Below are 14,363 nucleotides of genomic sequence, written 5' to 3' on the forward strand. Positions count from 1 at the left end.
TGACTCAGCATAAGTGTGATAGCACACATATTTGAATCCAGTGCTCCTGGAGGCAGGCAGATCTCTGTGAGCTTGAGGCCAGCCTGGTCTACATATCAGGTTACAGGTCAGTCAGGGCTACATAATGAGGCCCTTTCTAAAAATAAAAATATCATAGATAAATAAGTAGACAGACAGACAGATAGATAAGATAGATAGATAGATGATAGATAGATAGATAGATAGATAGATAGATAGATAGATAGACTTCCCATCATTGCTCCAAGTGCACAAAAGAGAAAATTTCAGCACTCCATGTCTTAACCTGTGTCATGGATGCAACCTTTGTCTTCACCCACCTTCTTCTTCTTCACTTTAAAACACTGAAGGCTGTATGCTGCACCGGGAGAGAGGAGGTCCCCAGACTTCACCAATACTTCCCAAAGTGACTCTGCCCTTTGCTTTTCTCCTTTGTAAAATTCTATTTTACTTTGCTGCTGAAAGTAGAGATTTTCAGTGTCATAACCTTCTGGTATCAGTGATCCAGCTTGCCTTGGTTCGGTCCCTGTTGAACAACAGTGATTCCCCTCATGTTCTTCATTTTCCTTCCACTTGTAGTCTCAGCTCTAACGCTTAGGGTTTGGACTTCCACATACAAATTTGAGGCAGATGCAACTCAATCTATAACACCTACCAATATATTCTAGAAACAGTACTGATCCTGAGACAGAGGAAATTAGGATCAGTGTTTAAGCAATCTTAGTTTGCTATGATATGAAATCATAGCTATATGACCTGTTATATTTGCATTCTATCAGCTTAGGTACCTATGAAAAGTGTTTAACACATCAGAAAATTAAAAGGGCAGCATTCAGGAGGCAGAAGCAGGTGGATCTCTGAGTTTGAGGCCAGCTTGGTCAGAACAGCCAAGGCTATGTAGAGAAACCCTGTCTCAAAGAAAAAAAAGGTTTGCCCTGGGAGGACTCAGTGGAGAGAGATATATGATAAAACTCCAAAGAAAAGTCTGTTTGTGTCCCCAAAATACCAATTTGACTTTTGGTATTTAGGGATTCCTGAGCTAAATACAATGTTCCATTAATTCATAGATTACCTGCTGCATGACAGAATTTGTGCAGATTTGGGTAACCATGTTTCTCCACTCTTGTTTCCTCTGTACCACCTGATATGATTCTTTAATGTACATCATAGTTGAGCTTTATCATCAAAAGTTGTTTGATGGTTCATAATAACATGAGACATGTTTGCTTCCTGATTTTCTGATTTGCAGTGTTGAACCATGTTAGAGGAGCACTGGAGGCCAGGGCTCTAAGAGACTTGTCAGCTCAGTCTTTCCACCTTCAGGTTCTTACTTGAAATGAGTGGAAGAGTCTGAAAGAAAAGTAGTGCCAAATGTGGGATCATTTCCCTTTGGTTGACTGACTTTGGTCAAGAGTCTGGCTGGCTTGTCCACCTTTCCTTTGGATACATTATCTCTGCATCCTTTAACTGTCAATGAGACTCTGATGACTCTGCTCCACATCACCAGGCACCATCAGTGAAGGACCACAGGTTATACTTGAACCTTCCCCTTTACTGAAGACAAACAAAAGTCCTGTGATGTTATGTTTCTCTTGATGCTTATGTTTTCAATATGAATATTATCCTCTGTGGAGGGGTTATCATCGATAATAAAGTTAGCACACTTCAAATTCTGTTGATCATATAATAATGCCCATTAGTCTTCTGTCTTTATTGCTCATAGTTAGTATGAGTAATCTGTAATTACATTGTACTTACATTGTATTATGTAAGTACACTGCTATTCATGTTGAAGTCTCCTTTTAACTAGCTAAGTATTTGGATCCCTTTCTCTGTTGAAATGTGAAGAAGTTGGGCCTCATTGAAAAACAGTTTGAACAAAATATATGTTATATTTTATAATGAACATACATCTTAAAATTAAAAAAAAAGATGTTTCATGAAACTTTTATTACAGATTTATAGTAAAATGGTTTTGAACCAGAACTTGTATGGTATTTGGATTGAGTTTTGAATTTTGCTTTCTGACTAGATTTTCATTTTGTTTGTTTTATTATTGTTGTTTTGTTTTTAACTGACTGCAGCTATCTAAAACATGTCATTAAAAACAAAATCCCCAAATTCTTTAAGTTTTTGTGTCGTTATCAACAATTTTTTTAAGTCATGGACTAATAGATAACATTATTTCATGAAAAAACATGTATCATCTTTCCCAGAAAAAAAGTTAAAGTTTATTTTTAAAAACTAAAAACATTATAACACCAAACGTGAAATTGCCATGAGATGGAGTCACAAAGCTCTGGGCATTTCCCTGGCATTCTGTTTCCCAAGAACAGTGATGTCATAATGTCCCACTGAGTATTAGGACCTGCTGGGCCACAAGAAGAAAATCCTGAGGAGACAGTAGATTGCTGGATAAATCACACCAATTTCCCGATGGATTTTATACTGTTGATCTTCTTATTTGGGGTTTTCCTCTCAGACATTATCAGTCTACAGCCCATTGTGGAACGTAAGTAAATATTTGAAATTAGTCAGTCAGAAGGTTGACTCTCAATGATAGAAAGTCAGAATATGGAAATTCTCTTCATGATGATTGATGGGGGTGTAATATAATTTAACTTTTAAATATCAGTCTCTAATTGTGAAAAAAATTTCAGTGGGAGGAAGCAGTAAGGAAAACTAATTTCAATGGTATGTCATGTTTCCTTTCTAGAGGACCCTGGTGGTATGCTTTCGGATGAAGAACAGTATTATGCAGATGAAGAAAATAATACAGATAGGGATTTTATGATTTTACATAAATCAGAAGACAATGAAATTGATACTCCTACCAATGAGAAAACAGGCAATTACTATAAAGACATAAAACAATGTAAGTTTTTAAAGTTAATAGCATCTATCAAAAGTTTATGCAAAAATATAATGGTGCTGGTTTGGTTTGTCTTTTGTTTTGTTTTTGTTGTTGTTGTTGTTGTTGTTGTTGCTGCTGCTGCTGCTGCTTGGTTTGTAACCTCCCATCATGGTTTGTTTTCCAGTTTTGAATTTCTAATTCACTTTGTAGATATTTCAGTGTGTAAAGTTAATGCCTTGCTTTCTACAACTCTTTATGAGGTGTTATGAAATGGAACAAGCCTGTCTTTGCCACTGTTTTTGCTGACCATGGTTCATCATGGTGCTGTCACTCTTCCTCACGTTAGTGAAAAACTAATCTAATTCCAGGGCAAGTTAGCCAAAGCTTATTTTGAGGTGTGAGTCAGTTTTGAAGGCTGCTGAAACAAAACACCTCAAATTAAAAGGATCAAGACAATGAAAACTATTTTCCTATTCTTCTAGAAGCTGGAAAAAATCAAAAAACCAGACAAGGGCACGATCCCAACCAAAGATTGGGAGTCCTTCCTTGCTTCTTTCAGCCGCTGTGGCCAAGGTGTTCCAGCGCTGTGGAGGCATCAGCTTAGTCTGTGCCTCACCCTCTTCCTGTGATATTCTTCCTGTTTCTGTATGCACATTTCCCTCTTGTGCAATGACATTAGACAAAGCCAATTAAGAGCACACTATATTCCAATCTGGTTTCTTATATTTTCAACAACCATATCTCTAATCCTGTCTCATGGCACCAAGGTTAGAACTTAGTGACAATATTGCTCTTCCAAAAATTGATTTTGGCATCTTATACACACTTACATGTTTTCTATGAATTTCCACAACAATTGTTTCACATGGTTATGTATCCTAAGAAAATTAGTTTGACATTTTTCCTCTTGAATTTTCACCTTACCCCTTGCGCCACTTCCTTTGAAGAAGAAAAAAAGTCTCATAATTTTTGTTTATAGTTATTTTTTCTTTAGTCATACTTTTCTTTAGTGGATACTTTTTAAAGTTAAAAAAAATATTATGAAGAAAAAAAAACGCAGGGAGTAAGAAGTGATTTCCTAGTTGCTAAAGACTTGGGATTTTCTTTGTAGATGTGTTCACCACACCAAATGTACCTGGTACGAATTCTGAAATATCTGTGACTGCCACAACTGGCGTGAAATTTGCTGTGAAGACCAGTAAGTACTGAATGCACATTCAGTGCTGCACATACCAAGAGCTTAGGATTCCAAAGCAGCCCCAGGGAAAATGGGGGAGGCCCAGGGTTTCACTTCTACAGGACTCCAAAGCAGCCCCAGGGAAAATGGGGGAGGCCCAGGATTTCACTTCTACAGTTCATCTTGTACTTCTGGAAGCCAGCAGAGTTTTATCATCTTCCCCCCCCCACACAAACATTTCTTCTGTAACATTTTGTAAAGCTCTATGCCCGTTACAGTGACCATTCTAGAAGGCAGGCAGGCAGAATTTCTCATTTCTAAACCTCCTGTTTTTCAATTTGCATGGAAAGAAACATTAACTAAATTTAATATTCCAGGCTATTACTCACCTTTCTTAAATCCATGTTTGTGGGGGTTTTTTTCTTTTATACTTTTATATTTTGAATGATGTGAAATATCAAAAAGTGACCTTTTTCTGGCTATGGCAATTTCAATACTGGGGCAGGCTCATTAATGCCTAATTATTAACAAATTTACTTGACAATAATGTATTTGAGCAATTTCAAGCCTTTGGCACTCACTTTAGGAAAACTCAGCTAATTCATCAGGGGCATCTTGCTTGTGTAGATCAAACATCTTGAGTTGTGTGGAATAAGGTATAGTTAACTGACTGTTAAGTATCCCAGGCACCTCACATTTCCAACAATACCAGTTACTCAGAACCATAGTACCCAAGGAAGAAAATCCAAGATCCTAGATTCCATCCCCATAACTAGAAGATTGTCAAGAAGAGTTGAAGTACCTTCTACATGTAGACTATTCCAGAAGAGCAAGCCCATCAAATAAACAGCTCCAGGATAGCTTTCACTAATGATAAATTGCTTGGGCATAATCCTTGTAAGGCAAATGGAGACAATTGGGTGGTCCTCTCCTTAGTAGGAACTAATGGTTTTATTGTAGCTGGAATTAGTCTCCTGTTTTGAGTCCTGTCTGAATCAGTTTAGGACCCCTTTTCTATCCTTTCTCATTAACAGGATTACCTGTGCTGGATTTGTAAGCTCTATGAATTCACTGTGTCCCTCCAGAGAAATCTCCCTCTTGAGGGATGGTACCCCATATGGAACATACGGCTAAGTTAACCAGTACAGCCCAAATGTTCTGTGATGCAGTTCCACAAGGATGCATCATAGGCTGAGGTTAACACTAAGGCCTGCCTATAGTGAGCCTGCCAAAGCCAACCATCTTACCCAATAGCCCTCCATGACCTCTAAAGGCCTAAGCTACATGCTTTTACTCTCTTTCATAGAATAAAGACATATTAACCCTACTTCACACATCCCATACTCACAAAAACTCCATTCTCCAAGGCCTTTCTTCCTCTTCTTCATTTCTGATTTAAAAAAAAAAAGTCATTCTCTTTCCTTTGTTTTCTCCTTGTCTTGACAATTGGTCAGTATTTTAATATGCTGAAAATAATTTTTCCTTTTTCTAGGTAAAGCCAGCAAACCAACTGCCAGTGAAGAAGAAGAAATACCTAGTGAACCCTCTCATAAAAGTATTAAGACTACTACACTGTATTTGATATCTGGAGCATATTGTTGTATGGCTTATGCCACTATCTTTCACTCCTTTGAACATGACATAAGTGAATAGCTTGCCTAAAGAGTCCATGCTGCTATTGTTTAGAGTCACCTGGAATCTTTTAAGTGGCAAATATGTAAGAGTCTATTTTCAAATGCACCTGACAAGCAATGGGAAGTGAATGTTATGGAAGTTTTACATAAGCATATGGGTATATTTTCATATTTTTGATGACAATGTACATTTTTCTGCTTGATTAAGGAATAAATGTATCTCTAGTCACAATAACTAATGTTTTCTAAGATTATCTGAGGGAGGGTCTCGGGAATGGGAGGCTGTAAACTCAAAATTACTGTTTTATTTTCGTGCCGAGATCATTGTTCCTTATGAAATATATGTGAAGCTATACAATCCAAGATGACTTTCATAGGTTTTTGAGTGAGTGTGTAATTAATTGCAGGCAGTAGATTCTCATCCGTTACTCCTGTTCTCTCTTTCGAACAGCCTCAACCCTCAATGTGCCTGCGTTTTGGACAATGTTAGCTAAAGGTAAATTAATGTAGTGAAGTAACTGGGGAAATATTTTTATTTTCTAACAGTTTATATAAGAAGACATTCATAACATTTTATATAAGAAAGACAAGACTGATTTAAATATTTCTAACAATAATCAACACATACGTCTTTACTGCTCCTTGTAAAAGCAAATGTTGTACTCAGAGAAATGATAAAAGTTGCAGTTTCTTAGTCTTCTGCACCCCAGAAGTATGTCCTCCTGGAAAGGTTGCAATCTACAGTATATCTTAAAATCAAGAAGACACTAGCTGGTATAGGGAAGTTGGTTTCTCTAACTTTCATTGTGTTGCAGGTAACTATCATGATCTTATTTTCTAGCTTTGACTCCAGAAACAGATGAGCCCAGATCAAAAACTCATCCGAGTTCATGATTCAGCATTTAGACCAGGTTTTTTTGCCCAATGCAGCTCCTTTATGTTTAGAGCAGCGTGTGCATAAACACACGGAGATGCACATATAAGTGAAAAGTATCAGTGTATATTTGTGCATGAAAGTAATGTGTACAGCATAAATAGACAAGGACACATGTATAATGCACAGATCAATCTATGTTTGCATGTATTCTATGCAGATACAGAGATTCACATTAACATAAGTAATATATGTGTCACATACACATTATAAAAATGAAATACACACAATATTCACTTGACCATCATTATTTGTATGCTTTGTATTTACATTCATGATTTTCTACTCACTGAGATTTCTTTGTTACCATAAAGTCAGTATTTGTAAAATCTTCAAGGTCATTTGTCAGTTTTGAGATAGCTTCAAATATTTTTAGTTTCCTCACAGGTTCAGTCAGTCATACCTTGAACTGGCCCCTAAGCACAGTATTAAATAGTTTGTTAATTTCCCTAATAATATGATGGACCCTATGGAAAATACACATACATTACATAAGCTCTGTTTGAACATGAGTTAAAGAGGTATTCACTTTACAAAACAACACTAGAATGACCAGTAAGAATAGACTTTACATATTATGCGCACACCTTTTTACACATTCAAACATTTTAGTAAATTAATGTTACTTAGCATAACATCAACATATTGTCTTAACAGCTATAAATGAAACAACAGTGAGCATGGACGATAAAGATCTATTTTTTCAACCAATTCCAGGTAAGAACAAAGCACTTTAATTAAGAGATACATAGATGTCACCTGAATTTTAGAGGCTGCATTGTGAAGCAACTTCTCATAGCAAAGGGTACTGTATGTGGAAGAGTGGAATTGACAGCTAATGCCACATCAGAGAGGACACTGACTACATTAGACAAATTATACCTCTTAAGTATTCTTGTTGTTGCTCTTTAACCAATGACTATTACTATCTTCCAGTCTTCTGGCATACAATGTTGAAACAGCTTGATATGTGATATATGTGTGTGTGTGTGTGTGTATTATAAAATAAAGATTATATATGTATTATATATGTAATTGTCTTTTTAAAATAGGCTTTTCTTTATCTAGTTTTAAGTTTAAAGAAATCAATAGCAAAAACTGTAGAGTTTCCCATATCCAACCCTTCTTTTGATTTCTAACTTTTTTTTTTTTTTGGTTTGGTTTTTCGAGACAGGGTTTCTCTGTGTAGCCCTGGCTGTCCTGGAACTCACTCTGTAGACCAGGCTAGCCTCGAACTCTTGAACTCAGAAATCTGCCTGCCTCTGCCTCCCAAGTGCAATTTCTAACTTTTTAATGTTAAGACTTTGTGTGTTTGTGTGTGTGTTTGTGTGTGTGTGTGTGTGTGTGCGTGTACCACATGTATGTATGTACCTATGGAGGCCAGAAGAGGGTGTGAGATCCCTTGGAAGTGGGGTTACAGGTGGGTAGGAGCCTCTTGATATGGGTCCCTAGAACCAAACTCTTAGTTTGGATGTAAAGTTGTATTAAAAGGCAATGTTTTAATTTTCTTCAAACCCTTCGCCCTACAAGTAAATAATTGAAAATGACGTATGTTTTGTGGCATATCTAAGATCTGTTTGCTCAGTTGTGTAATGACGTATTTATGAAAAGTAGCTTTTGCCTTAAGCTATTTTAAGAAAGTGGAGTGATGACAAATCACTGGTCTTTGTTAAATATACTGTGTTAGAAAGAGTAAAAGATTTGCAGGAAAGGGAGACCAGGGCAAACTACCCTTCATATGTCCTTTGTTAGGAGAGTCCTATGCAACCACAATGAAGCCCTGAAGTAAAAGCAATTAGGAGAAACAGCATCATGGACTGTAGGCACTCATGATAGGGCCTTGAAAATACATAGAACTTTCAGTTCCTGGAATGTAAGAAGGATACATCTTCATGGCTATAGGCAGCTCTGAATCAGCTTCCTTCAGATCAGAGAACAAAGACAGTTTCTGACCTTTGTTTACAGTGTGGTAGACAAGAAATTTTATAGTACTGCCCTAGTCTGGCTTAACCTATGTGGCTTCTGGCACAGAGAAAGGCTAAATTGTAAATGAGAGAGTACAGTTTCAGTCAAAGGCTGTCTTGGTCCTAAATGTTAGGAGATAGGGCCGACTAGGGTTAGGGAAGAACTCAATGAGAGCTACACAGTCATAGCGGTTCTCTCTAACTCAGTCTCTCTCTCTATCAGGTGGGGGATGTGGCTTGATTTGGGAGGGACAGAACAGCAACTAGATGATCTTTTGAGATAACTACATGAACATACCCACTTATAAAGACTTTGCAGCATCTTAATCCTAGCATTAGGGAAGCAGAGTCAGGCAGATCTCTGGGAGTTCAAGGTAATCATCAGCCGGTTCTACTTAGGGAATTCCAGAATAATCAAATCCTTTCCCCGACCCCCCAAATACTTAGAAACTGTCTTAGTTTGGGATTTTTTGCTATGAAGAGACACTATGACCGAGGCAACTCTTATAAAGAAAGGACAATATTTGAGGCTGGCTTACAGTTTCAGAGGTTTATTCCGTTATCATCATGGTGGGAAGCATGACAGCATCCAGGCAGACATGATGCATGGAGCTGAAAGTTGTCCAACTTGATCCTAAGGCAGCAGAAAGGGGCATCTTCTGCAGACAGCCAGGATGGGCTCTAATTATACATTGGTCAGAACTTGAGCACAGGAGACCTCAAACACATGTAACACATTTCCTCCAACAAGGCCACACCTCCTAATAGTGTCACTCCATATAGCCAAACATTGAAACGTATGAATCTGTGTGTGCCGTATCTATTCAACCCACCATAGGAAATATAGGTGTATTTAAGGAGGACAGTTCATTTTAATAAAATCTGCTTGAGTATTCTCAAATGGATTAAATAGCAATCATTCACAACTGTACACATTTCATTCTACATAGACAATATAATTTTTGTTTGTTGGTTGGTATTAGAGACTGAACCTAGGCTTTCAGTCATGCTAACAAGAGCTCTACTGCTGGATTATATCACAGGTACAATCATTAAAGTGTTCAAAAGTCAGAGAACATCAACATGGGGATATATACTTGCAATTGCTTATTACCTAAATATTACCTAGAAAGTAGTGAGGATGCCTGGAACACTGGGAGCAGGCATGGGCGAACGTGAGAAGGACGGTTTCAACATTCAGTATATTTTAAGTATATTTTCAGTATATTCTCAAGAAGGCCAAACATCTGACAGAAAAGCGGTTTCATGGGATTTTTACCAGATTCACAATGTTTCTGGAGCCAGACATGATTCTGTAATTTAACTCATTTCAGGAATTTTAAAAAGTTATTTCCATTTCTTTTGCAATGTCAAGCCCACTGAGTTTGTCTCTTAATAAAATGGCAAACTTATCTCTTAAGCCTTATAGAGGAAACTAGCAACACTGCACACTTTTAGTTCCAAAGAATAACCAGTGCATGGCAGCGGCAGCGCGTACACCTGTCCTTCCTGGAGCACCAGTGCCTTGTAAATTGTTCTAATAATCTCTTTTGAGATGATAAGTTATTTAAAGTGGTTTCAAAGTAAAGCCAAGAAGAAAGGCTGCTACATAAAAAAAAAAATTGTCATGAATACCTTGGACTTAAAACCACATTTTGATTAGTAGAAGATTTGCAAACTTCTGTGAATCTATAAAATGGAATTAGGTACAGCTACTTCAAAACCGTTATGAAAACTAGAGAGAAAGTGTTTATGTGGCCTTCTCATAGCCATTGTGTGGCATAGGAAGGGTGAGCTGTGATTACTGCAGATACATTCTGTGTTCCTTATTCCTCGAGGAAAGCATGCACGACATTCAGTTTTCCATTGTGTTTTCTTTCTTTCCTCGCAGCCTCTGATTTGAATAAGACCAGTGAAGACCAACTATCAGAGCTAGAGGAAATCAAGCTCAAACTAATGCTGGGAATCTCACTGATGACACTCATTCTCTTAATTCCCCTCTTGATATTCTGTTTTGTCACACTGTACAAACTGAGACACCTACGGTAAGCCTGCTGACCTTTTCTGTCTTGAGAGCTAGTCCATGGTGCCGCGCTTTCTCCCGGTTATCTTTAGTGGATTGATAGAAATAGGTTTCCTCTTCAGTAATGTGTAAGACATTCAGCTTGAATCCACTTCCTCTAAGCATTAGGAATGTGGGCCCTGTCTCAAGGAATATCTCACTATTTTAAATAAACACACACAGTTAATTAGGAAGGAAATAGAGGCTAGACAATGCTTCCTCCCTCTGTATCCCTGTAAAATAGCTCTGGAACACGAAGGCTATTTATTCTCTTCTAAGTCACTCATTTGCCTGGGATTTAACATTTTAAATTTTGTTGGTAGCCTTGCTTAATTCCTTGAAACAGACAGAAAATCTGCAATTTTATGCCTTGAGGACTAGATACTTGTCTTAAATAATCATTTGTCTTTTCTTATAAAAAATATTAAATTCTGCTGGGCAGTCGTGGCCACACGCCTTTAATCCCAGCACTTGGGAGGCAAAGGCAGGTGGATTTATGAGTTTGAGGCCAGCCTGGTCTCCAGAGTGAGTTCCAGGACAGCCCGGGCTATACAGAGAAACCCTGTCTCGAAAAAACATATATATATAATTCCATTTGAACCTGAGGGTCTGATTGATCTCTTTACAACTTTTTTTGTACAGTATCATAGAATACTTTTAAATGACCCCACACAATTGCTTTTTAACCTTCACAGTTATCATTAATATCACTCTTTTGACTGTGGTGCTTTGATGATGTATTTCTCTGATTCATTAAACCTGTAAAGTTAGATATTTGTTCTCCCTAATTCAGCTTCACTTTGTGTTTCTTGTTAAACATTTATTAAGACAACTTTTATCATTGACTTTTAAATTCTAATATTGCAGTTTGATATAGGCTGCATACACTAGATATTGCTGGTTCATTCACAGGAGGATTAAGTACAATATAACTATAGTGAAAAAAAAACTATACCATTTGCATTAATTAAGTAACACGTTGAACATAATCCATTTCTGTTCTAACTTCTGATTTGAGTCATAAGTCTATGCAACTAAAGACCACTCTTGGTGTGTGTTCTCTTCTTTGTAGTGACAAGAGTTATGAGAGTCAGTATTCAGTCAACCCAGAGCTGGCAACTCTGTCTTACTTCCACCCGTCAGAAGGTGTGTCAGATACATCATTTTCCAAAAGTGCAGAGAGCAGCTCATTTTGGGGCCAAGCTTCTTCAGAGGTGAAGCGATCCAGCATGAGAAGGTCGAAATCTAAATCTGTGGATTATTCTGCAGACTCCAATCAAACTGTCTTAACCGATGAGTCAAACTTCCTCCCTCCTGAGGAGGCAAGCTTTCTCCCTCCTGAGCAGACAACCTTCCTCTCTCCTGTGGAGACGAGTTTCCTCCCTCCTGAGGAGCTGGGTAAGGAGCTCATCATGGAGCCTGTCCCTGTTGAGGCAATGAGTGAGGTTGGTGATGAAGTCCAAGGAACAACTATTATTGTTGCGGAAAATCAATGAGTAAATAACTTTAATTCTTTGGTTATAAAAACAGATCTTTGTGTGTCACATAAATGTTCTCATTTTGATACTGCACATTTCAGAGATATCTACATTTTCTGGAGTCCTAAGAACATATTCAATAAAAAATATCACAGTTATTATTTGTTATAAGAATTATTTAAGTGAAAATGTACAAGGAAACCATTTAAGGAAAACTTATCAAATAAACCTATCAAGTAGTCTAGAGACTATGACAGGTCTTCATGACTTGAGGTAGCTCAGTGAGAGACCACTTGCCTAGTATACGCAAGGCCACCTTGGAGCCATCAATCCACCCATCTTTAGATCAATAAAACTTCACAGTAAGGTTCATCTTTAAATGAGAGCATTTACATCTTTACCATTACCTATGCCTGGCTACTGCTACTTACTCCAAAGCAGAAAACATCTGGCTTATATTTCATTAGCTAAACCGTGGTATCAACAAGAGAGAAAACTAGGTCAGCGGTGGAAACTGCTAGCTTAGAATTCTTGAGGCTTTTTTTTTTAAAGTTATGTAGCTGCTCTCATTGGTCAGGAAAAAAATATGGCTAGCAAGATAGCTCATAGCTCAGCTGGAAAGTGCTTGCCATATCCAAGCCTGACAACCTGAGCATGTGCACACACAAGCATGATAATAAACAAAACATTTCCTCCGTTCCTAAAGTACTCATAATCTTTGGGGATAATATGTTGTGCCAATTAATCACAGAAGAGATCATTTCAGCAGGTAATTTCCTAGAGAGGGTGTCATTCTCTAAATTGTTTACAGTTCTCTCTACCAACCAGTCCCAGGCACCCAGGATCATCGTGCTTTAACTGGAAAAACCCTCAAAGCCTGACTCAAGTTTATTAATAACTGTAGAAGCTATCTAATCTATATAGAGGGTATTTTGATTTATGAAATAGAGATACTGTGTCCTTTAGTGGGACTATTCTAGGACATGCATCTGGTCATTTGTAGGTATGTGGATGTGGAGAAGACCCAAGGCAGATGTCACTGCCCTTATCAGCCCTCCTCTTGCCAACAGGCTTCCATTTACTGTGATACTGGCATAGTATCACACTGAGTTATACTATCCTATGAAAGGCACATTTATTTTACAAACCAAGTTACGCAATCTCATGGGCTATGGATGTACTTAGTAGGATGCATCTGTAGCATTCAGAAGGCCCTGGTTTCCATCATCAGGACCAAATAAATCTGGGCATTAGTGGTACACATCTGTAATGCCAACAATGGGAGGGAGAGGCAGGAGGATCAGAAGTTTAAGGTTATTTTTAACTACATGGGGAGTCTGAGGCCAGCCTGGACTACAAAAGACCCTGTCTTAAACACATGGAATCTCAGGTGAGCCAGAGTCATGCCTTGCCCGAATTCCTTTGCTTGAGAGTAGCCATGATCCACAAAAGGTCAAAGGGGCTTAGGAACAAGAAAGCCCAAAGGACATCAGTTTTCCCTGTGTTATTTCACCTCATGAGAAGTTCTTTTTACTATCTTTGGCTTGGGAAGATGTTTTTTCTTCCCTGTGGTGCATAGATACACTTTTCTTCCCTGCCACTTTGAGAGTCCATTACTCTCTCTTTTCAGACTGTTTCACTCACCATTGGTTGACAGGGCAATGAACTTCCACCTTTGAGTGATTGTGGACTATATAAGCCTCTACCCATGAGAGAAAATCCATCACAGGGCAGTTGTTCACTTTGTCCTGATCCTGCCCAATAGTGGACAGCTTCTGATCCTTTTCAGTTCCTTTTTCCATTTCTCGGGCCTTTCTGACAGTTCTAAGGCTGCCTATGCACTGGCAGTTCAGGCACCTGAAGCCATGAAGGTGGGTGAGGGCTCAGTGAGCTTATAGCCGCAGGTGCTTGGGTGTAGCAAGGCACTAAGGAGCCCAGTTGAGTCTCCAGATGTGGGTTTGTGCGAGGATGTCAGGTAGTGATACTAAGGCTGCTAATAGTCCCTCACTTTCCCCTCTGGCTCTCCATCCATCTTTTAGAAGAGTGAAGAATTTTCTTGTTTGAAAACAGATGCAGAGGACCACTTTCAAATCAAAGTGTTTCTAGTTGTGAAACAAAGCATCATAAGGAAGGTTGATGACTTTAATATTATTCTTACTAAAATGGGCAAAAGCAACATGTGTCAACACGTTGCTTTGAAAGTCATCTGACTATGTAGCCCAGTTATAGAACCCTGGTCTGG

General features: G+C 38.2%; 1 protein-coding gene across 1 annotated transcript; it reads left to right on the forward strand.

Moving 5' to 3' along the window:
- The first annotated feature begins 2,379 nt into the window (after nt 1-2,379).
- On the forward strand, nt 2,380-12,139 carry Eqtn (equatorin). The gene is made up of 10 exons (XM_028773369.1): nt 2,380-2,530; nt 2,735-2,893; nt 3,984-4,070; nt 5,542-5,604; nt 6,135-6,179; nt 7,275-7,334; nt 10,473-10,626; nt 11,716-11,789; nt 11,913-11,965; nt 12,014-12,139. The coding sequence occupies exons 1-10, from the start codon at nt 2,455-2,457 to the stop codon at nt 12,137-12,139; spliced, it is 897 nt and encodes a 298-aa protein (XP_028629202.1). The 5' UTR covers nt 2,380-2,454.
- The last annotated feature ends 2,224 nt before the right edge of the window (nt 12,140-14,363 follow it).

This window comes from Grammomys surdaster, unplaced genomic scaffold (genome assembly GCF_004785775.1).
Source record: "Grammomys surdaster isolate TR1022 unplaced genomic scaffold, NIH_TR_1.0 225, whole genome shotgun sequence".
In the NCBI taxonomy this organism is placed as follows: Eukaryota; Metazoa; Chordata; class Mammalia; order Rodentia; family Muridae; genus Grammomys; species Grammomys surdaster.

Coding starts and splice junctions, on each gene's coding strand:
- Eqtn (XM_028773369.1), top strand. CDS start 2,455: ATGGATTTTATACTGTTGATCTTCTTATTTGGGGTTTTCCTCTCAGAC. Junction 2,531..2,734: donor TCTACAGCCCATTGTGGAAC/GTAAGTAAATAT, acceptor TTTCCTTTCTAG/AGGACCCTGGTGGTATGCTT. Junction 4,071..5,541: donor GAAATTTGCTGTGAAGACCA/GTAAGTACTGAA, acceptor TCCTTTTTCTAG/GTAAAGCCAGCAAACCAACT.